The sequence below is a fragment of the Bufo gargarizans genome, chromosome 11 (genome assembly GCF_014858855.1).
Source record: "Bufo gargarizans isolate SCDJY-AF-19 chromosome 11, ASM1485885v1, whole genome shotgun sequence".
Classification (NCBI taxonomy): Eukaryota; Metazoa; Chordata; class Amphibia; order Anura; family Bufonidae; genus Bufo; species Bufo gargarizans.
In genome coordinates, this window is record NC_058090.1 from 84,553,559 (window position 1) to 84,576,664 (window position 23,106).

A 23,106-nucleotide genomic window follows, 5' to 3' on the forward strand; every position below is an offset into this window, starting at 1 on the left:
GGCGATACCACATGTGTGTCACTTTTTTGCCGCCAAGGTGGGAAAAGGGGCACACATTCCAAAGAGCACCTTTAGGATTTCACCGGTCATTTTTTACAGATTTTGATTGCAAACTTCTTCTCACACATTTGGGCCCCTAAATTGCCAGGGCAGTATAACTACGCCACAAGTGACCCCATTTTAGAAAGAAGACACCCCAAGGTATTTCATGATGGGCATAGTGAGTTCATAGAAGTTTTTATTTTTTGTCACAAGTTAGTGGAATATGAGACTTTGTAAGAAAAAAAAAAATATATCATTTTCCGCTAACTTGTGACAAAAAATAAAAAGTTCCATGAACTCACTATGCCCATCAGCGAATACCTCAGGGTGTCTACTTTCTGAAATGGGGTCATTTGTGGGGTTTTTCTACTGTTTGGGCATTGTAGAACCTCAGGAAACATGACAGGTGCTCAGAAAGTCAGAGCTGCTTCAAAAAGCGGAAATTCACATTTTTGTACCATAGTTTGTAAACGCTATAACTTTTACCCAAACCATTTTTTTTTTACCCAAACATTTTTTTTTAATCAAAGACATGTAGAACTATAAATTTAGCGAAAAATTTATATATGGATGTCGTTTTTTTTGCAAAATTTTACAACTGAAAGTGAAAAATGACATTTTTTTGCAAAAAAATCGTTAAATTTTGATTAATAACAAAAAAAGTAAAAATGTCAGCAGCAATGAAATACCACCAAATGAAAGCTCTATTAGTTAGAAGAAAAGGAGGTAAAATTCATTTGGGTGGTAAGTTGCATGACCGAGCAATAAACGGTGAAAGGAGTGTAGTGCCGAAGTGTAAAAAGTGGCCTGGTCATCAAGGGGGTTTCAGCTAGCGGGGTTGAAGTGGTTAAGCTAAACGTCGTTTCGGCGCATTGCCGGAGCAAACGTTTAGCTTTTTCTGAATGGTTACCATGGCTGCCGGGACGCTAAAGTCCTGGCAGCCATGGTAAAGTGTAGCGGGGAGCAGTATACTTACCATCCGTGCGGCTCCCGGGGCGCTCCAGTGACGTCACTCTGGAGCGCCCCGAGAGCCGCACGGATGGTAAGTATACCGCTCCCCACTACTACTATGGCAACCAGGACTTTAATAGCGTCCTGGGTGCCATAGTAACACTGAACACATTTTGAAGACGGATCCGTCTTCAAATGCTTTCAGTTCACTTGCGTTTTTCCGGATCCGGCGTGTAATTCCGGCAAATGGAGTACACGCCGGATCGGGACAACGCAAGTGTGAAAGAGGCCTAAGAACCGATTTCCTATCCTCAGGATAGGCCATCAATATCAGATGGTTGGCGTCTGACTCCTGCCACCCCCTGATAAGAGCTGTGACGTCAAGTTCCTCGGTCACATGGCCTAGGCCAGGGATGGGCAAACTGCAGCTCTCCAGCTGTTGTAAAACTACAACTTCCAGTATGCCCAGTCTGCCTACAGCCATCAGCCTACAGGAGGGCATGATGGGATTTGTAGTTTTACAACAGCTGGAGAGCCGCAGTTTGCCCATCACTGGCACAGTACCATCCAAAATACAAGTGAAGGGGATTGGACTGCAAGACCAAGCACTGCCACTAGACGGCGCTGAGAGAACTGTGCCGATTCGCCAAGAAGCAGACGTGAATATGAATAATATTTATTTACAATAAGATCTTTTTTTTCTTCAATATTTACAGCAAAACAAGACATGAAGGTAGAAAGCGGCATGGACAGGCGGCGGGAGGCGGACGCAGAGGGATCCGCTTTATATAGATCAGAGCACTGTGACGACATGCGAGTATTGGGGGGGGACAAGTTGGCTTCTGTCTGACTTTAACACTCAAGGGGGGGGGGGGGGGGGTTAACAGCAAGGAAGAGGGGTCTACGAGAACAGGGAGCGTTTTCCCAACATCCCCTCCACCCAGCTGTCAGTACAGTACCAGCTGCTTCTAGGGGCACTCGGATTTCATCAGCCCCCCCATTCTCCTAGTGAAGCTGATACATAACGGAAGCCAGGCCCATAAGGACACGTCAGTCTTTCGGGGCTTTGTCTATAGCAGGAAAGGGTCCAACAGGTAAACCAGCACCAGTCGTGGCCCGAAGAAGGAGTGTTCCTCTATCACAGTGTTTCCCAACCAGTGTGCCTCCAGCTGTTACAAAACTACAATTCCCAGCATGCCCGCACAGCCAAATGCTGTCCGGGCATGCTGGGAGTTGTAGTTTTGCAACAGCTGGAGGCACGCTGGTTGGGAATCACTGCTCTATCAGACTTACATTCCTCTTTAAAGGACAGAAAACGGCAGACAACGGTTAAAAAATAAAAAAAGAGATGCGATTTTATTAACTAATTTACCCCTTTAAAAGGGGGCGATCCCACTTCATATAGGGACAGCATAGGTGTAAGCTGGTGGGCCCTTCACAATCCTGAGAATGAAGGGGACACAGCTCTACTCTCATCAGTGCTGCACCCCCTTCTTTCCCAGAATCGGTGGGGGTCCCAGGGGATGGTTCCCTACCGAGCACAAAGCGATGCATACGGGAGGGATATGTCATTGTAATAGACAGAACCACCCCTTTAAGGGTCCATTCACACATCCGTAGTGTTTTGCGGATCCGGCTCCCCAATAGAAATACCTATTCTTGTCCGCAACTGAGAACAAGAATAGGACACGTTCTATTTTTGGCGAAGCGTACCGGAAATGCAGATGTGGACAGCACACTGTGTGCTGTCCACATCTTTTCTGGCCCCACTGACAAGGAATGTGTGCGGACCATTCACACGGACGTTTGAATAGACCCTAAGAGGGTTGGCCAACGTTTATAAGTTAGCGCCAATCCTGTTGCTAAGAGACGTTATCTCTGGGCGACTAACGGCTGGGATCAGGGGCCCCGTTGCCCTATCCGATTGTGGAGCGCTGCACTCTGTACCACAGAGAAGAACATGGAGCTAGTACACCTGCTGCACCAGATAAGGAAACAAGTCCCCCATTCTCAGGATGAGTGGGGGTCCAGCAGTCAGAGGAGCGGGGCGCGGTCTATTACAAGGATGAGATGCAGCAAAACCCAAAATGCCAAGGGACAGCGAGAATCTGCAGAGGAAGGACGAGCCCAGCTTCACAACATGGGGAGAAGAGATGGATCCCGTAGGCATCTCGCGACCTGCTCCTGCCTGACCAGTAAGGGTGGTGTGCGCACATCATGCCGAATTATTGCTACAAGTCACTGGGGGCTGGCAGGTAACCAGCGCACTAAGGAGCCATCCAAAAAGGCATCTGTTGTTTGGCCCGCGGCTGGGAGGTGGGATACTGGTACCCTCCGCTCCACGCCTGAGAAAAGGAACCTGAACTCTTGTGCCCTCCGTGCTCCTCCTCCTCATCCGACGAGTCTCCGGCGTAGGACACCAGGCCGAAGGTTTTGTCAGCCTTTAGCTTTTTGGCGAGGGTCTCTGAAACGAGAAAGAAAAGAACAAAAACCAAAAAAAAAAGGGGGGAGCGGGGTTTACAAGGGAGATACGGGGGAGGAAATGTAACGCCAGAACGAGAGATACCCGCATTCGTTAATTCATGAGAAATAAACACATTAGTTGGAAACCAGATTGTAACAGGGTCCCCCCAGGCGGTCACGCGTCGGGTCGACCACAGCACAGGCACGCGGTCCACAGTCATGGAAGAGAAAATGGAGAAGAGGGAAGAAAAAAAAAAAAAAAAAAAAGAAGACACAAAAATATAGAAATATGCAGTTAGAGATGACGCCTAAGTCACTGTGCCAAGCTGCCCCCCACCCTCTGCGTAAGCGTCTCACAGGGTGGCGGGGGCAGAATTATACACGCAGGAGCCGCTCATGTCATAGGAGACTGAGTACCAGATCCTGCAGCTTCCGGGGCGATCGGTACATGGCGCTGGCAGAACTCCGGCCGGGCTCACAACACTCACCGTCTGCTCCTTCCGAGCTCCGCGCGCTCCCTCGCTCCTCTGGGCTCTTCTGCATCGACAACGGAAACCCTGGCGGGGGCATCAGCTGCCTGCGGGGGGAGGCAGGAGACCGCTCAGAAAACGTCACCCTATGGAGAGGCGAAGGCTAGATGGAACCTGCAGTGTTGTTTCTATTTCTTATATTTTCAAGATCTCTGCCTGCTGTTAGTGAATGGAAACCTTTATGTCCAGATGCCATCATTGCCTACAAGTGAACCTGTTGGGAGCATTTCATCGTGAGCCTGGGTGAAACCCTGCACGGCTGACGCCTACTTCCGGTACATGCGCGCCCTGCGTCCCGTGCAGGACTTCGGCCAGGCTTGTGAGGATCAGGGTGCGGCCTGCTTGACTCAGTGTCTCCACCTCCATGCAAGGAGCAGAGGGGAACACCCCGGAGCCTATGGCACAAAGCATCGGACCGGTTTCCATTGACTCCCACTCCTAGCAGGGGTCTGCACACAGCCTCCCGGTTCTCACCTGTCCCTCTCACGGTCCTTGCCAGGGGCGGGGTCTGGTTTAGCGGCAGGAGCGTCCATCTTGTTCTGGCCCGGGAAGCCTGTACCTAAATTAGTCATATGAATGGGTCCATGCTATGAGCAGAAAAATACACAGTAGCATTATTAGCAATTCTACAGGCGGGGGTCATCTCCTGCTCCTCATTTATCAGCCCACTACTCCTGCATCGGGGGTCACCTACAGATTCCAAACTGAAGAGCCACCTGCAAGGCCCCCACCCCAGGCCCACAATGACTGATCTCTCCAGCCAGGGATTTCATTGCTCCTCTTTAAATTTCATTATCTCTTATAGACAAGACGGAGGGGAACCCTGCCTGACACCCCATCCATGACCCAAAAGAAAGATGCCGTCAGCGGCCCCTGGTCTGGCTGGCCACAACTTCCCCCAGCACAATCAAACCTGCAGGGATCTGCTGACCGCAGCCCTGCTACATGAGTGCAGAGGGACAACCATGCTCAATGTCCTGCTGAGTTGTGAGAGACAGAAGAAATGGCGGGAACAGAAGGGTTAAAGCACCTGGTATCCCAGTAGACCCGAGTCTTTCTCCTCAGGCAGCTCCTCTGTAAAACGCCTTTTCTGACCTAAAGGGGGCAAGCATAGTGCCGGCAGAGGTGCAGGAGGAACATATGGACCAACCACAGGAGCCTGGAGAACGGGAAGAGCAGAGGAAAAGACCATCATCTAATTGTTGTGTATTACTGATCCTGAGTTACATCCTGTATTATACCCCAGAGCTGCACTCACTATTCTGCTGGTGCAGTCACTGTGCACATACATTACTTATCCTGTACTGATCCTGAGATACATCCTGTATTATACTCCAGAGCTGCACTCGCTATTCTGCTGGTGGAGTCACTGTGTACATACATTACTGATCCTGTACTGATCCTGAGTTATATCCTGTATTATACTCCAGAGCTGCACTCACTATTCTGCTGGTGGAGTCACTGTGTACATACATTACATTACTTATCCTGTACTGATCCTGAGTTATATCCTGTATTATACTCCAGAGCTGCACTCACTATTCTGCTGGTGCAGTCACTGTGTACATACATTACTTATCCTGAGTTACATCCTGTATTATACTCCAGAGCTGCACTCACTATTCTGCTGGTGGAGTCACTGTGTACATACATTACTTATCCTGTACTGATCCTGAGTTACATCCTGTATTATACTCCAGAGCTGCACTCACTATTCTGCTGGTGCAGTCACTGTGTACATACATTACTTATCCTGTACTGATCCTGAGTTACATCCTGTATTATACTCCAGAGCTGCACTCACTATTCTGCTGGTGCAGTCACTGTGTACATACATTACTTATCCTGTACTGATCCTGAGTTACATCCTGTATTATACTCCAGAGCTGCACTCACTATTCTGCTGGTGCAGTCACTGTGTACATACATTACTTATCCTGAGTTACATCCTGTATTATACTCCAGAGCTGCACTCACTATTCTGCTACCCTCATCCTATAATCACTTACTGGAATGGCGGTCACCGGGGGCTGCACTTGTGCGATTGGATAACGTGTAGGTACAGGATGTACCAGGGCAGGCATGGTGGGCATGACAGCAGGTACAGGAGGCACTGGGACACTGACTGGTGCAGGGACCACATATGGCACTTGCAATGGTTGCTGAGGAGGTATGGGTGACACCACCGGAAATCCGCTCTGGTAGCCATTTGCTGCATAGTATGGCGGCTGCTGGATGGGCACAGCGCCTATCGGGGGTGGCTGGACATACCCTGAAAGAGAAGACTGCAGGTATTAAAGGGGTCCTCCAGGAAACCTGTGGGGCTAAGAAGTGTATACCTGCCTTCTCTGTGCCCCATAAGTCCTCGTACCCCAGCGGGGACATCTGCCCCCCTCTATCCTGGGGGGTGTCGAAATAAGTTTAGAGGCAATAAGGGGAGGGGGGGGGGGGGGGGATTAGGGGGGCGGTATGGGGTATATCAGAAATTAAGCAGACTACATTTGGCAGCCTGTCCACTCCATAATCAGACGTGCTGCTCCTCAAACACTATTTATAGAGGAGAGGATATGGCGGCGACTGCCAGGGACACATCACATGTTGAAGCTCTCAGGGAGGAGTCAGGTTTCCTAAAGCTAGGATTACCACATACCGGGCAGAGGGGCCACCGAGCTGATCTGATTGACGAACCTCGAGTACTCCGCATGAACCTGAGGGAAGAAAAGAAAACTGTACTCCATACTGAAAATAACTGGACATTCTTTTAACCACCCTCTGCTTGCTTCCACTGGATGGAAACCTGAGCCAACATCGTCCGGGTCATGTGACTGCAAGCAGAAACTTTGAAAGAGCGCCCTCCACTGGCCCAGACAATACAATTCCACACAAAGGTATACGTAGGACCACCTGCTGGGGGATGTAGGATGGTGCAGTCAGCCGCCACTCTGCCTGGTAGCACGGCTACTCTCTGACCATACATTTCCTATAGGAGGGCAGTATCAGCGGAGCCTCACTCCACAGACTCCGCTTTCTTCACCCTCCATTACCCGCGGCGGGCGAGGTGCCGCCACTTACCGTCTGCAGGAGATTCTCGCACAACTTCTTGGCCGCTGCCAGGCCTTCAGGCTTTGGATGGCTGTGGAGAAAGGGCAGAGAGGCTTAGACTTCCTCCCCCAAACGTACAACACACACCACCCCCCCCCCCCCCCCCCCCCCCATGTCCATTAAGCCCCCAGGGTCTGACGCACCTGATATAGATGTACATGGGCTCGAAAGCTTCCCGCCCAGAAGCGGGCTCGATGCATCCCGAGCCCTTCCCTCTCAAGAAGACTTTGGCTCCGGTTTCTATTTGGATGTGCTGAAGGTAAGAGCACCCCGGCCCCTCCACCTTCTCCTTCACGCTGAACGTGGCCACGGCGTGCTCCAGCCCCACAAACAGCTTGTCCTGGACGTAATGCAGCTGTAAGGGGGGACAAAGGAGAGTGTTTCATGTCCTCCGGAGGGGCTCCGACTCCCAGCATCTCTAAATCAACTGCTTAGAGTGTGACATCACACCACTGCCATACCAAGCACAGCCACTAGACGGCACTGTACTGTGACTAGGTCGCGGCCTGGGAGTCAGACCCCAGATTAGACCACTGAAGAGATCCACGTGTCATGCTCCACCCCACCAGGAAAGAAGAAACCTGAGATTGTACCCCACACATACCCCAGACTGGAACGGCGGCTTAGAAGCCATGGGTGGTGCCGGTGTCACAGGGGCCGGCTGGTGATACACAGTGACAGTGGCGCCATTGAAGGTCGGGCTGGAGCCGGTGGCGGCTTTGACTACTCCATTGGTGATTATCTCCTTGATGCGGTTCACGGCTCCTGTGGAGAGACGGAACAGCGCGGAGTAGTCCACGGAACGGGGGCGTGCATGTACCCCCCCCCCCCCCCATCAGAGTCTACTTACTGTCCACAAGCTCGCGGGTCTGGCCCTGGACGTGCAGGTAGAGCGGCCGTTCTCTGCCAGAACAGAGGACAGAAGAGCAGTCAGATCACCCCTCAGTAAATAGGGCGGGGGTCTACACTCCGCACACCCAGTCTGAATACCTACCCAGGCCCCACTTTGTTTTTTTCCTCCGGCGTCATGTAGCGCCCCCTGGTGGACACGGCAGCCCCGCTCAGCCGGCTGATCTGCAGGGACAATAGAATTGGTGACAAGCTCTTCTTACCACTGAGCTAAACTCCAGCGAGACGGCGACCCACCTCGTCCTGCGTCTGCCCGCGGGTCAGCAGGTTCCGGCAGGTCAGCGGCACGTCATTGATCTCCACCTCGGCCACCACAAGGTCGTCTTTGCTTTTGGTCGCAGACGGCGGCTTCCCGGCTACCGAGACCTAGAGTGTAAGGTAAAGCGTGAGAAGCTTCCGGTGCAGAGTCGGCAGCGCCCCTATACAGGCTCGGCAGTGCCGCCCTCACCTTGTCCGAGGCACCCTGGGCGGGCTTGATCTTCCCCTTCGCCATCAGCATGGCATTGATCTTGGCAGCCACAGCGGCGGCTGCGTCGAGGGCCCCGGAGGGCGCACTGACCGCCTCGCTGGTGCTGCTCGGCAGCTTCTCCTCTGCGGGCGGCATGTACATGGTGGCACCCACAGGCGGTATCACTGGCATCATCCCCGAGAGGAGGAGGGCGGTGCCTGCAGGGCCCGGCTGGTCCCATTTACTTCTCCGTCTGTAAAAAATATATATATTACAGTTATACTGGCAAATACAGACCCCCCAAACCCGGACTGCACCCAGGGACCCCCAGAACCTGCCCCCTTGTATATCTCAACACCTGGCAGACGTCATCGTATGTCCAGGACCGGTCCGTACAGGCGTCATGTGACTCAGACCTGAAAGAGCGGGGGCTTTTAACCCTTGATCGGCCACTTCCATCACACCCAATTATTAAACCCACGTTTAGGACAATCCAAGGTGTGGATCCAAAACCGGTCTCTGTAGAAGCTTCGTCTCAGTGTGTCGGCTGCCACAGCTTGGGGTCTTGTTGGAGCAGCCCCCCCAATGTCTCCATTGTTTCCTATGGAGATTAGCAGGATATTCCCCCACACCGGCCTGCTCCATGACCCCAGCATGCACCCCCATTCTAGATCTGTGGCCCCCCCCAATACCTAACACCCCACCCCCACTCCGTTACCATGGCAGCCACTAATCAGCACCCTGACCCCTCCTAATAAGAAGCCCACCTCAGTACACCTTATACACCCCCTCCCCCACCTCACTTCCTGGTGGTGGCGGCCTCCCCCCTGCAGCCAGGCCTAGCTCCGGCCCAACCAGCTCAGCCGGGGCTCTACCCCCTCCACACACCGCACGCCGCACGCCCCCCACGCGATCCCCCCGGAGAAGCTCACCCGCCGGTCTGAGCGCTCATCGCTGACATGGCGACCTCACAACTCTCAGCCTTCTCTCGTTCCCCTCCAAACTACGTCACGACGCACGCACGTCAAGACCACACCTACACGTACCACCTATCGCATTCCTAGGGCGGTCTAATTACGTTGAGTGGGCGTGTCTATTCTGTCACGTGCTTATACTGCTCCTTTAGTCCCGCCTAGATGTAGGGCTCCGAGTGTCTGGGGGAAATAGGCTTCCGCTTCCGCATAGCAACCAATCAGAAATCAGCTGTTATGTTCTAACCTGCGCTGGAGAAATGGAAGATGGATTCTGATTGGCTGCTGGATTTTTTATTTTATTTTTGTATATAACTTTATTGTTTTCTGCAGAGACAAACACCTGCCACTGCACATGGCTGTTTGACAGTGGCCATTCTTTTACTCCCTGTGTTGGCTCTGACAACTGTCGTGTGTGGCCCCATAGAGATGAATGGGTCAGTGAAAAAAAAAAAAAAAAAAAAAAAAAAAAAGGTTTAGCAAATTTACCAAAAATAATACAATTGCGTCAGGGTGTAGTGCGAAAATGGGAGCGTGCGCTCACAGACGGAGTGTGTCACGAAGAAAAATCACGCCGTGCCATTGCTTCTCCCTGAGACAGGCGCGTAGCTATAGGGGAAGCGGCTGCTTTGGGGCCCTGACCCAGAAGGGGCCCATCCAGGAGGAGGAGGACTAAAGGATTTGGTCAGGGCCCCCTCAACAGTATTACACAATGAAATTATATACAGTGGCAGTATAGATGGAACAGCTGCCGGGCCTGGTCTGAGAGAGCGATCTTTACTAGCCACAGGAATGGGGGCGGCATGAAGGGAAGGTGTGGGAGGGGGGGCCCCATATAAAAATTTGCTGTGGGGCCCTGTCATTTCTAGCTACGCCCCTGCCTTGAGAATGTATGCAATGAGCTTGGCATTTTACCGCTACAACGTTTAGTAATAGGCCACGCCCTAATGTGTAAACCACGCCTTTAAACAAAGGCCACTCCCATTTTCCTTACACATGACATCCTCCTGTGAAGGGCTCTCCAGGTTGGCATCTCTTGTGATGGTCCCTTGTGACTTAGAGGGGTTGTCTCACTTCAGCAAGTGGCATTTATCATGTAGAGCAGGGGGGCACAACCCGCGGCCCCCAGAGACAAGGTTTGTGGCCCCCCGAGCGCTGTGCAGGGTGGACCCGGCTTGGGGGCAGAGGAGCGCAGAGCTGCAGGGTCAGAAGACTCTGCTCTGCCTGTGTACAAAGCCCCCGCAGCAGGCTGCCCCAGTTACAGTGGTCTTTCAGTGACCTCTAGGGGACAAATGATGTGGAAAAAATATCTAAAAAAAGAAATAAGTAAAAAAAATAAAAAAAATTATATATATATATATATATATATATATATATATAATATTATAAATAATACTATAAAACACAAATTAAAGAAAAAATATATGATGTGAAAAAAATATAAAATTATAAGAAAATAAAATACAAATAAAAGAAAAATAAGGAAAAATTGCTAAATATAAGAGCCTTCACTGTCCCCAAAATACTTTTTATGATCCCTTGGGGGACATATTACATGGCAAAATAAATAAATAAATATAAATATATATATATATATATATATATATAAAATAATAATTGACATTTTAAAAAAATATATAAAACTAAAATAAAATACAAATAAAAAATTTATAAAAAGGAAAAAATGCTAAATATAAGAGTGCTCATTGTCCCCCAACAAGCTTTTTATGACCTCTTGGGGGACATATTATATGGCAAAAAGATATTAAAAAAAGGTAATAAACCAATTCTAAAAAAATAATACAATAAAATATTATTAAAATACAAATAAAAGGAAAAAGTTAAAAATCAACTAAAAGTGTCAGTGTCCCCCAAAGGTCTTTTTATGACCTCTTGGGGGATATATATTTAGTAGGAGAAATATACGGTATACAAAATTAAGTTAAATAAATAAATAATAAAATACATAAAAGAAAAAACACCCACACCAACCAAAACCATCCCCATTATCGCCGCATTCATGTAAAACCATACATTGGATATAACAAAACGAGTGACACAAAGTAGGAAACTAATTATAATAATATTTTTTGGGTGTCAGTTTGAGTTATAGTTTAAAAAAAAAATGCTTTTTAAAAATGTTTAACAGTTTTTCCCCCAAATAAAACAAAAAATGTATTATAAGCCCCTATGGGTCAAGTAAAAAATTGTTGCAAAAATTATTTTAGTAATCCCAACACATAAAAAAGTTCCAACTGTTTGAACCCCCACGTGCACTAAAAGGGTCTGTTCAATCCCGGTTATTAAAGTGTTAACCAATAAGCGCTTTCCCCACTAGTAAGTGCTTACTGGTTATTACATGGCGCCCGATACTGGGGGCAGGAGGCGGTAATAACCAATGAGCGCCGTCCTCTGCAGTGAAGGAAAGCGATGATTTATGAATAGGAGGCAGGATGGAAGGAAATGTCGCCACTTCCGTTTTTTTCTGTAAAAATGATTTTTTAACAAGCTCCTGCAGCATGGCCCCAGAACTAGAGGATTCCTACTAACCTGGTCTCTGTGCTTCCCCCTCTGCCTCCATCTTCTGGTCCCCGCGCTGTTCACACCTGGCAGTATATGGCCATGGTCATATACACCGCGGAAGCCAGTCATTGGCTGGAGAGGTACATGTGACCATGGCCATGCACTGCCAGGTGTGAACAGCGCGGGGACCGGAAGATGAGGGGGCAGTGGGGGCAGTGCGGAGGACCGAAACGGCCGGGAGCAGGTAAGTTTAACTCTTCGGTTTAAGGGGCCATGCTGCAGGAACGGTGCAGGGGAAATCCCTTTAAGCCCCCGATACACTGTGAGATATTCAGGTCAATTACTAGGAACAAGTCTCCATAGGAGCGCTCATTCCTGATATCTGGCGGTAAAATCGTGCTGCACGTCTCTGTGCTAGCTAGCAGGCTAGCATTTTATGGAGAGAATCCCTCCATAGAGCTGGTACAGGCCACCATGAACCAGGTGGATAGCTTGATCACTGCAAGGGAAGAGAGAGAGAACCAACTCCGGATAGCAGAGCAGCGGGCATTGGAAAGATCGCTAACTAGTACTCTGGTTCCTGAACCCAAAGTCAAGGTAACGCATGATGCGTTAAAAAATTTGTGGAAGCCGAGGATGAGATCGATGGCTTCCTGCAAGACTTAACGGCAGTTCAGGCTATACCAGGTACCCCCAGCAGACTGGGTACGGACCCTCGCTGGTAAGCTCTCTGGCCGTGCAGCAGAGGCATACAGAGCTGTACCTGACAAGGAGATTGCAGACTATAACCGGGTGAAAGAGGTAATTTTGGCAAGATATGCCATCACCCCAGAAGCATACAGGAGACGATTCAGGGACACTAAAAAACAGGAAAAAGACTCATACAAAGAGTGGGCCTGCCGCATGCAGAGGGCAGCCCTAGCCTGGCTACAGGCCAGCCAAGCTTTTTCAGCAGAGGAAATTACCCAGCTGGTTCTACTGGAACAATTTTTCAATGGACTAAATCCAGAAGTGCAGGAGTGGGTAAGGGACCGGAAACCTACCACTCTATCCGATGCAGATGACTACCAGGATGCCCGCAGACAATCCAGGGTAAGCTTCAGACCCAATACCAGACCAATACCCCCTGGGCCACCAGCACCACAACGCACAGGGCTCCTGCCTAGTATCCCAGCAAACAGATACCCTAATCACAGCACCATACAGTGCCATGCCTGCAAAAAGTTTGGCCATTATCAGAGGGACTGTACCCATAACCGAAACCAGGCTGCATGGATCCGTCTAGGTCCACCTCCTCCAGCGCGGGCAGCCGCCCACTACTACCATACAGAGGCAATCCCGCTTAACATCAGAGCAGAGGATCCAGAGGAACACTGGGGTGTTCTACACAAGGCAGACCCAATACAGGCGGAGACTGATAATCGACAGCATCACAGGCAGATGGTTATCCTCAACGGCAAGGAGACCCAGGGGCTGCGCGATTCCGGTGCCACCCTCACACTGGTGCGACGAAATCAGGTTCAGGAGAACGACCGTACTGGGGGTTCTGTAGCTGTACGGGTGGCGAGAGGGACCATCCACAAATTACCCACAGCCAGGGTACATCTACATTGGGGTGTGGGGGCAGGAATGGTTAATGTTGGGTTGATAAAAGACCTACCCGCTGATGTTTTGCTGGGAAATGATCTTGGCCCGATGACTTCCGCTTTTGTACCTTCCCAGGGTACCAACTAGACCTATCCTGTTACCACCAGGTCACAGGCCCACTCCATGAAAAACCCGGCACACTCTGAGGTCCAGGTAAGAACCCTTCCCCAAAATGTTCACCCTATCCCCTGGGATACCCCCGCAGCATTTGGGCAAGAAACCCTTAGTGACCCTACGTTGCAGGTTTATAGGGATAAAGTAAACCAGGCCCAGACCGGAATAGAAGGAGAGAGATATTTTTGGCAGCAGGGGTTATTGTACCGGGACTCTGAAAGGGTCACAGCAGGGTCCCCACCTATCTCCACCCGACAGCTAGTAGTCCCACAGAAGTACAGGAGGGAGTTATTAAAGATCGCGCATGATATCCCCCTGGCAGGACACTTAGGGGTCAGCCGCACCAGATACAGACTTACCCGCACTTTTTTTTGGCCTGGCATCTCTAAAGATGTTAGGCAGTACTGTCAAACATGTGACACATGCCAATGAGTAGGTAAAAGAGGGGATCGCCACAAAGCTAAGTTGCAACCTCTACCCATCATCGAAGAACCGCTTGGACGGGTAGCGGTAGATATAGGACCGTTGGCCAAACCCAGCCCGTCAGGCAAAAGGTATATTTTAACTATAGTGGATTATGCAACACGGTATCCAGAAGCTGTAGCTCTGACTAATATTCAGGCAGAGATGGTGGCGGAGGCATTGATGCGAGTCTTCTCTCGGATGGGTTTTCCCAGAGAGATAGTCTCAGATCAGGGCACTCAGTTCACTGCAGAAGTTACCCAACAGCTGTGGAAACTGTGCGGCATCAAATCCATCATTAGTTCACCTTACCACCCCCAGACGAATGGCTTGTGTGAAAGATTTAATGGCACCTTAAAACAGATGCTTAGCACCTTTACTGACACCAGTCGGGACTGGGAAAAATTCTTACCCCACCTTTTTGCTTATAGGGAAGTGCCGCAGGAATCGACAGGGTTTTCGCCGTTCTAACTACTGTTCAGACGGAGAGTTAGAGGTCCCCTAGATTTAATCCGGGAACACTAGGAGGGAGCAGTAGGTGAGGATGGTACCCCTGTCATACCCTATGTGCTGGAGTTCCGTGACCGCTTGGAGGAATTGACTCAGAAAGTGCATACTAACCTCCAGGCGGCGCAGACCCGTCAGTGCCGATGGTATGATTGAGGTGCCAGGGACCGGAGCTTTCGGATTGGCCAAAAGGTGTTGATTTTGAAACCTGTGCGCCATGACAAGCTCCAGGCCGCCTGGCAGGGCCCATACCAAGTGGTGGAGCAGAGGTGCGACACCACTTACGTGATCGGCCCGTGCTCTGGTAGTGGGGGGAGACGCATGCTTCACATGAATATGCTCAAACCCTACTATGAGAGAACAGAGTATGTGGCCGCCATATGTGTGCCCGCCTCTGACGACTTTGAGAATCTTCCCCTACCAGATCTTCTAGGGGAGCATGATATACTAGGGACCCTAGATGGCGTTCATCTAGGGGAGAGACTAAGTCCCCAAGAGCGTATCCAGGTTCGACAACTGTTAGCCACAAAGGGCACCACATTCTCTAACGCACCTGGCTACACTACACTAGCGACCCATAGGGTAGACACGGCCGATCAACAACTCCTTAGACAGACGCCCTACAGAATTCCTGAGGCTGTCAGGGAGCACATGAGACAGGAAATTCAGGAAATGCTCCACTTAGGGGTCATAGAAGCATCGGATAGCCCTTGGGCCTCTCCGATAGTTCTAGTACCAAAGCGGGATGGCACAACCCGCTTTTGTGTAGATTACCGGAGACTCAATGATAAAAACGGTCTCTGATGCCTACCCTATGCCCAGGATAGATGAGCTCTTAGATAGGATGGCTAGAGGTCAATACCTCACGACCATTGACTTATGTAAGGGCTATTGGCAAATTCCCTTAGCGCCAGATGCCATTCACAAGTCGGCCTTTGTCACCCCGTTTGGTCTCTACCAATTTAAGGTCATGCCATTTGGGATGAAAAATGCCCCAGCCACGTTCCAACGTATGGTGGACCGGCTGCTGGATGGCTTCCAAGATTATGCATGTGCATACTTGGATGACATTGCTATTTATAGTAAAACTTGGGAAGAGCATCTGAGACACATAAGTGCCGTGATAGACCGCATCAGAGAGGCTGGCCTAACCCTAAAGCCCAGCAAGTGCCATATTGGGATGGCAGAGGTACCATACCTAGGACACTGTGTGGGTTGTAGGAAGCAAAAGCCTAAGCCAGCTAAAGTAGAGGCAGTAGCCCAGTGGCCAACCCCCCGTACCAAAACGCAGGTGTTAGCCTTCCTAGGGACCGCAGGCTATTATCGGAAATCTGTCCCAAACTATAGTACCCTGGCCAAACCCCTCACTGACCTCACCAAAAAGAACCGTCCCCGCCAAGTAGTCTGGGCCCCAGAGTGTGAGCAGGCATTCCAACAGCTCAAGCAGGCCCTTGTTAATAGTCCTGTACTCGCTGCTCCCAATCCATCTAAAATATTCCTCGTTCACACAGATGCTTCAATGTTTGGATTGGGAGCGGTACTGAGCCAAGTTGGAGAAGATGGCAGTGAACATCCTGTGGTTTACTTGATTTGGAAGCTTCTACCCAGGGAAGTGAGCTACGCAAGGAATGCCTGGCTGTGGTGTGGGCCCTAAAGAAGCTTCAACCCTACTTGTATGGACAGCAGTTCACATTACTCACGGATCACAACCCGTTAGTATGGTTAAATCGTGTGGCAGGGGACAATGCCCGGTTGTTGCGCTGGAGCTTGGCGTTACAACCATATGATTTTACAATTCACTACCGCCCTGGAAAACAGAATGGCAATGCTGACGGGTTATCACGTCAAACTGAACTGGAAAAGTGATTCGTGAGAACTTCCCAGACATCCCCAAGCCAATCCGTTGGGGGATCAGACTGTGTGTGCTGGCTTGTGGTTAAGGGGGAGCAGTGTAACAGATGGACCCTTTTATATTATTTTATGTTCCACTGTCTGTATACCCCCTTTCCCCTTCCCCACTTTCCTGTTCCATTGTTTCCCAAGATCAGGGCGGTGTCCCAGGGACACTGCCAAACCTGTTTAAACTAGCTGTTGGAGGTTTGAAACCAGGTGCGCATGCCTAGTAAAGTCAGTTGACTCCCAAACTGTGTGTCGTCCAGTTACTGGGGAAATTGTCTCTTGGATATTGACCTGCTTCTTCAGCTACAACGGGATTTAAGTGAAGATATTGAGGGTATACCTTGAAGCTCCGCAACACCGGGTGCAGCCACTATGCCATGAATGGCGCTGTGATTGTATAATATGATGGGACCGCAGCTCTCGCCCCTCTTCCAAGAAATTATCGTTGAGAGTGGCAGGACTTGGACCCCCCACCGATAAAACATAGAGTGGTAGTGCTCAAGTGTGACCATTGCTCCTTTCAATTGGGGCCACGAGACCCCGATTATTGGGATTGTTGGGGGTCCCAGTGATTATTTATCACCTATGTGGTTGTCCAGGATTGACTTCGATTTAAAATTCTCTACTCCCCTCCACACTGGATCTGTGAAGGGAAGCACCTGCTCCCTGATGCCTACTTCTGACACCCTGTGTCTGTAAACTTCCTGCATGGACCGGCTCAAGTGCGTCACCTCTGCGACTAGTCATTGGCTGCAGTAGGGCATGTGACCCCGTCCATGCAGGAAGTTTACATTCAGGACCGAAGACTACGGTGGACGCAGGGTGTCAGAAGTGAGCATTGGGGAACAGGTAAGTCCAGCTTTATAAGGCTTAGCCAGCTCTTTACGAACAACCTGCAGTGACCTCTATCTGCCTGAAGGTGGCGCTGGTGTTCAGTAGTGGATGTAAATCATGTCCATTTATATGGACATACCTTCTTAAAGGAGCCCACCCCTCTGTTACCTCTTCTGTGGTCACTTCCTCTAAGTTAAGGTACGGTCCAGGACGGAGCGGGGGGGGGGGGGGGGGGGGGAGGTTTAGGCCATTAGAGTTGCAAACGGCACATAAGATCTCCATCGTCCTACAACAGATTGTGAATTGTCTGTGTTCTGAGGCACGAGGCACCACCCCGCCTCACACTGGAGATCCGGGAGGACATGGCAGCCTACTTTCCTTTTGTAGGCCCCTGAATTCACCGCCCGGCGGTCTCCTCGGAGCTGGAGGAAGAGCCATAGAAATGTATGAATGGACTCTGTTTTCCCACACTGACTCACAAAAGCCGCCGCCCCCCCCCCCCCCCAGAAGGATAAGGGGGGCTCCCCGTCAATTTTCAAGGGGCATGGATGTTTTTCCTGGGCACCGGATATCACTGATGCCAATGAGCCCCCCCCCCCCGTAGGCATGGAGAGGGGGGGGGGGGGGGATCTGCCTCAAGAGCAGAGATGTTTTCTAATTTTAATCTGATCCCGGGAAAGCTGGGTGATAACAAGATGGCCGCCACAGAAACAGATGTAATGGAATTGAATGCTTCCATTGTTAGGCAGGGGTCTAAGAGAGCTGGGTGACCACCTGTGTGTGCTCCGCCATGTCTGCTATTATACGCGGTAACCTTCCTTTACTCCATGAGCTACAGACACGACTATGGGGGGGGGGGGGGGTGTCCTCGAAGCCACAGGTCAGGAGATAATGGGAAGTTTGAGGATTAAAGACAAGTGCACTGAAGCTCCACCATGCGTGTCAGCGGCGACATAACGAGAATGGACAGCAGTACAAGGCGGTCTCCAACCTCAACTACAACTCCCACCATGTCATGGCAGGGATGGAGAGGTCTGGAGTGGGATGAGCCCACAGCAACCAATCACAGCACGGCTTTTATTTTTCAAGACCACTATAGAAAATGAAAGCAATGCTGTGATTGACTGCTATGGGCAACAACAATGATTCTTTATTTTTTACCCACCCCCCCTCCCTTATATGGAACATAATGGGGCACCTGGGGAAGACACAGTAAGGTGGCACCTGGGGCAAAGACAGTGAGGAAGAACCTGGGGCAGAGACAGTGAGGAAGAACCTGGGGCAGAGACAGTGAGGGGGCACCTGGGGCAGAGACAGTGAGGAAGCCCCTTGGGCAGAGACAATGAGGAAGAACCTTGGGCAGAGACAATGAGGAGGCACCTGGGACAGAGACAGTGAGGAAGCACCTGGGACAGAGACAGTGAGGAAGAACCTGGGTCAGAGACAGTGAGGAGGCACCTGGGACAGAGACAGTGAGGAAGCACCTTGAGCAGAGACAATAAGGAAGAACCTGGGGCAGAGACAATGAGGAAGAACCTGGGGCACAGACAACGAGGAAGAACCTGGGGCACAGACAATGAGGAAAAACCTGGGGCAGAGACAGTGATGAAGAACCTGGGGCAGAGACAGTGATGAAGAACCTGGGGCAGAGACAGTGAAGAAGAACCTGGGGCAGAGACAGTGAGGAAGCACCTGGGGCAAAGACACTGACTAAGAACCTGGGGCAGAGACAGTGAGGAAGCACCTGGGGAAGAGACAGTGAGGAAGAACCTGAGGCAGAGACAGTGAGGAAGAACCTGGGGCAGAGACAGTGAGGAAGCACCTGGGGCAGAGACAGTGAGGAAGCACCTGGGGCAGAGACAGTGAGGGGGCACCTGGGGCAGAGACAGTGAGGAAGCACCTTGGGCAGAGACAATGAGGAAGCACCTGGGGCAGAGACAATGAGGAAGAACCTTGAGCAGAGACAATGAGGAGGCACCTGGGACAGAGACAGTGAGGAAGCACCTGGGACAAAGACAGTGAGGAAGCACCTGGGGCAAAGACACTGAGGAAGAACCTGGGGCAGAGACAATGAGAAAGCACCTAGGGCAGAGACAATGAGGAAGCACCTGGGGCAGAGACAATGAGAAAGAACCTTGGGCAGAGACAATGAGGAGGCACCTGGGACAGAGACAGTGAGGAAGCACCTGGGACAGAGACAGTGAGGAAGAACCTGGGGCAGAGACAGTGACAGAGACAGGCACCTGGGACAGAGACAGTGAGGAAGCACCTTGAGCAGAGACAATAAGGAAGAACCTGGGGCAGAGACAATGAGGAAGAACCTGGGGCAGAGACAGTGAGGAAGAACCTGGGGCAGAGACAATGAGGAAGAACCTGGGGCACAGACAATGAGGAAGAACCTGGGGCAGAGACAGTGAGGAAGAACCTGGGGCAGAGACAGTGAAGAAGAACCTGGGGCAGAGACAGTGTGGAAGCACCTGGGGCAAAGACACTGAGGAAGAACCAGGGGCTGAGACAATGAGGAAGCACCTAGGGCAGAGACAGTGAGGAAGCACCTGGGGCAGAGACAGTGAGGAAGCACCTGGGGCAGAGGCAGTGAGGAGGCACCTGGGGCAGAGGCAGTGAGGAGGCACCTGGGGCAGAGGCCATGAGGGGGCACCAAGGGCAGAGATAATTAAGAAGCACCAGGGGAAGAGACAGTGAGCAAGCACCTGGGGCAGAGACAGTGAGGAAGCAGCTGGGGCAGAGACAATGAGGAAGCACCTGGGGCAGAGACAATGAGGAAGAACCTTGGGCAGAGACAGTGAGGAGGCACCTGGGACAGAGACAGTGAGGAAGCACCTTGAGCAGAGACAAAGAGGAAGAACCTGGGGCAGAGACAATGAGGAAGAACCTGGGGCACAGACAATGAGGAAGAACCTAGGGCAGAGACAGTGAGAAAGCACCTGGGCAGAGACAGTGAGGAAGCACCTGGGACAGAGACAGTGAGGAAGCACCTGGGCAGAGACAGTGAGGAAGCACCTGGGACAGAGACAGTGAGGAAGCACCTGGGCAGAGACAGTGAGGTGGCACCTGGGGCAGAGACAGTGAGGAAGCACCTGGGGCAGAGGCAGTGAGGAGGCACCTGGGGCAGAGACAGTGAGGGGGCACCTAGGGCAGAGACAATGAGGAAGAACCTGGGGCAGAGACAATGAGGAAGAACCTGGGGCAGAGACAATGAGGAAGAACCTGGGGCACAGACAATGAAGAAGAACGTAGGGCAGAGACAGTGAGAAAGCACCTGGGCAGAGACAGTGAGGAAGCACCTGGGACAGAGACAGTGAGGAAGCACCTGGGCAGAGACAGTGAGGTGGCACCTGGGGCAGAGACAGTGAGGAGGCACCTGGGGCAGGGGCAGTGAGGAGGCACCTGGGGCAGAGACAGTGAGGGGGCACCTAGGGCAGAGACAATGAGGAAGCACCTGGGGCAGAGACAATGAGGAAGCACCTGGGGCAGAGACACTGATGAAGCACCTGGGGCAGAGACAATGAGGAGACACCTGGGCCAGAGACAATGAGGAAGCACCTGGGGCAGAGACAATGAGGAAGCACCTGGGGCAGAGACAATGAGGAGGCACCTGGGGCAGAGACAATGAGGAGGCACCTGAGGCAGAGATACTGAGGAAGCACCTGGGGCAGAGACAATGAGGAGGCACCTGGGGCAGAGACAATGAGGAGGCACCTGGGGCAGAGACAATGAGGAAGCACCTGGGGCAGAGACAATGAGGAAGCACCTGTGGCAGAGACAACGAGGAAGCACCTGGGGCAGAGACAATGAGGAAGCACCTGGAGCTGAGACAATGAGTAGGCACCTGGGGCACAGATAATTAAGAAGCAGCTGGGGTAGAGAAAGTGAGGAAGCACCTGGGGCAGAGACAGTGAGGAAGCACCTGGGGCAGAGAAAGTGAGGGGGAACCTGGGGCAGAGACAATGAGGAAGCACCTGGGGCAGAGACAGTGAAGACGCACCTGGGGCAGAGACAGTGAGGAGGCACATGGGGAAAAGACAATTAAGAAGCACCTGGGGAAGAGACAATGAGGAAGCACCTGGGGCAGAAACTGTGAGGAAGCACATGGGGCAGAGACAGTGAGGAAGCACCTGGGGCAGAGACAATGAGGAAGCACCTGGGGCAGAGACAATGAGGAAGCACCTGGGGCAGAGACAACTAAGAAGCACCTGGGGCAGAGACAATGAGGAAGCACCTGGGGCAGAGACAAAGAGGCGGCACCTGGGGCAGAGACAAAGAGGCGGCACCTGGGGCAGAGACAATGAGGAGGCACCTGGGACAGAGACAATGAGGGGGCACCTGGGGCAGAGACAGTGAAGAAGCACCTGCGGCAGAGACAGTGAAGAAGCACCTGGGGCAGAGACAGTGAAGAAGCACCTGGGGCAGAGACAATTAAGAAGCACCTGGGGCAGAGAAAATCAGGAGGCACCTGGGGCAGAGACAATGAGGGGGCACCTGGGGAAGAGACAATGAGGGGGCACCTGGGGCAGAGACAGTGAAAAAGCACCTGGGGCAGAGACAATGAGGAAGCACCTGGGGCAGAGACAGTGAGGAAGCACCTGGGGCAGAGACAGTGAGGAAGCACCTGGGGCAGAGACAGTGAGGAAGCACCTGGGGCAGAGATAATTAAGAAGCACCTGGGGCAGAGACAATAAGGTAGCACCTGGGGCAAATACAATGAGAAAGCACCTGGGGCAGAGACAATGAGGAAGCACCTGGGGCAGAGACAATGAGGAAGCACCTGTGGCAGAAACAATAAGGGAGCGCCTGGGGCAGACAAAATGAGGGGGCACCTGTGGCAGAGACAGTGATGAGGCACCTGGGGCACAGACAATAAGGGGGGCACCTGTGGCAGAGACAATGAGGGGGTCACCTGGGGACGAGACACAGACAATGAGGGGGCACAGACAATGAGGAGGCACCTGGAACAGAGACAATGAGGAGGCACCTGGGGCAGAGACAATGAGAAGAGACCTGGGGCAAAGACAATGAGGAAGCAGCTGGGGCAGAGACAGTGAGGGGGCACCTGTGGCAGAGACAATGAGGGGGCACCTGGGGCAGAGACAATGAGGGGGCACCTGTGGCAGAGACAGTGAGGAGGCACCTGAGGCACAGACAATAAGGGAGGCACCTGAGGCACAGACAATAAGGGGGGCACCTGCGGCAGACACAATGAGGGGGTCACCTGGGGCAGAGACAGAGACAATGAGGGGGCACCTGGGGTAGAGACAATCAGGGGGCACCTGGGGCAGAGACAATGAGGAGGCACCTGGGGCAGAGACAGTATGGAGGCCCCTGGGGCAGATACAATGAGGAGGCACCCGGGGCAGAGACAGGATGCAGTTGGGGCAGAGACAATGAGGAAGCACCTGGGGCAGAGACAATGACGGGGCACCTGGGGCAGAGACAATGAGGAGGCACCTGGGGCAGAGACAGTGAGGAAGCACCTGGGGCTCCTATAGTGCCCCCAGTAGTCATAATGCCTCCTATAGTGCCCCCAGTAGTCATAATGCCTCCTATAGTGCCCCCAGTAGATATAATGCCTCCTATAGTGCTCCCAGTAGAATTAATGCCTCCTATAGTGCCCCCAGTAGATATAATGGCTCCTATAGTGCCCCCAGTAGTTATAATGCCTCCTATAGTGCCCCCAGTAGTTATA

General features: G+C 51.7%; 1 protein-coding gene and 1 non-coding gene across 6 annotated transcripts; both read right to left on the reverse strand.

The window, feature by feature from the left end:
- Positions 1-2,703: 2,703 nt before the first annotated feature.
- On the reverse strand, positions 2,704-9,508 carry KHDC4 (KH domain containing 4, pre-mRNA splicing factor). 5 transcript variants are annotated; one of them, XM_044271846.1, is made up of 14 exons: positions 9,378-9,508; positions 8,446-8,698; positions 8,235-8,363; positions 8,083-8,162; positions 7,939-7,991; positions 7,693-7,853; positions 7,232-7,443; positions 7,059-7,119; positions 6,637-6,694; positions 5,996-6,258; positions 5,017-5,145; positions 4,461-4,573; positions 3,945-4,033; positions 2,704-3,457 (listed from the first exon to the last, which is right to left on the reverse strand). In XM_044271846.1, the coding sequence occupies exons 1-14, from the start codon at positions 9,404-9,406 to the stop codon at positions 3,261-3,263; spliced, it is 1,827 nt and encodes a 608-aa protein (XP_044127781.1). In that variant the 5' UTR covers positions 9,407-9,508; the 3' UTR covers positions 2,704-3,260. The 5 variants fall into 5 exon arrangements, 4 of the variants coding, with proteins under 4 accessions (XP_044127781.1, XP_044127780.1, XP_044127782.1 ...); XM_044271845.1 differs by having other exon boundaries at positions 3,945-4,072; XR_006387052.1 differs by having other exon boundaries at positions 3,435-3,457; positions 4,461-4,545.
- LOC122922259 lies at positions 6,899-7,028 on the reverse strand. The gene has a single exon (XR_006387116.1).
- Positions 9,509-23,106: the final 13,598 nt, after the last annotated feature.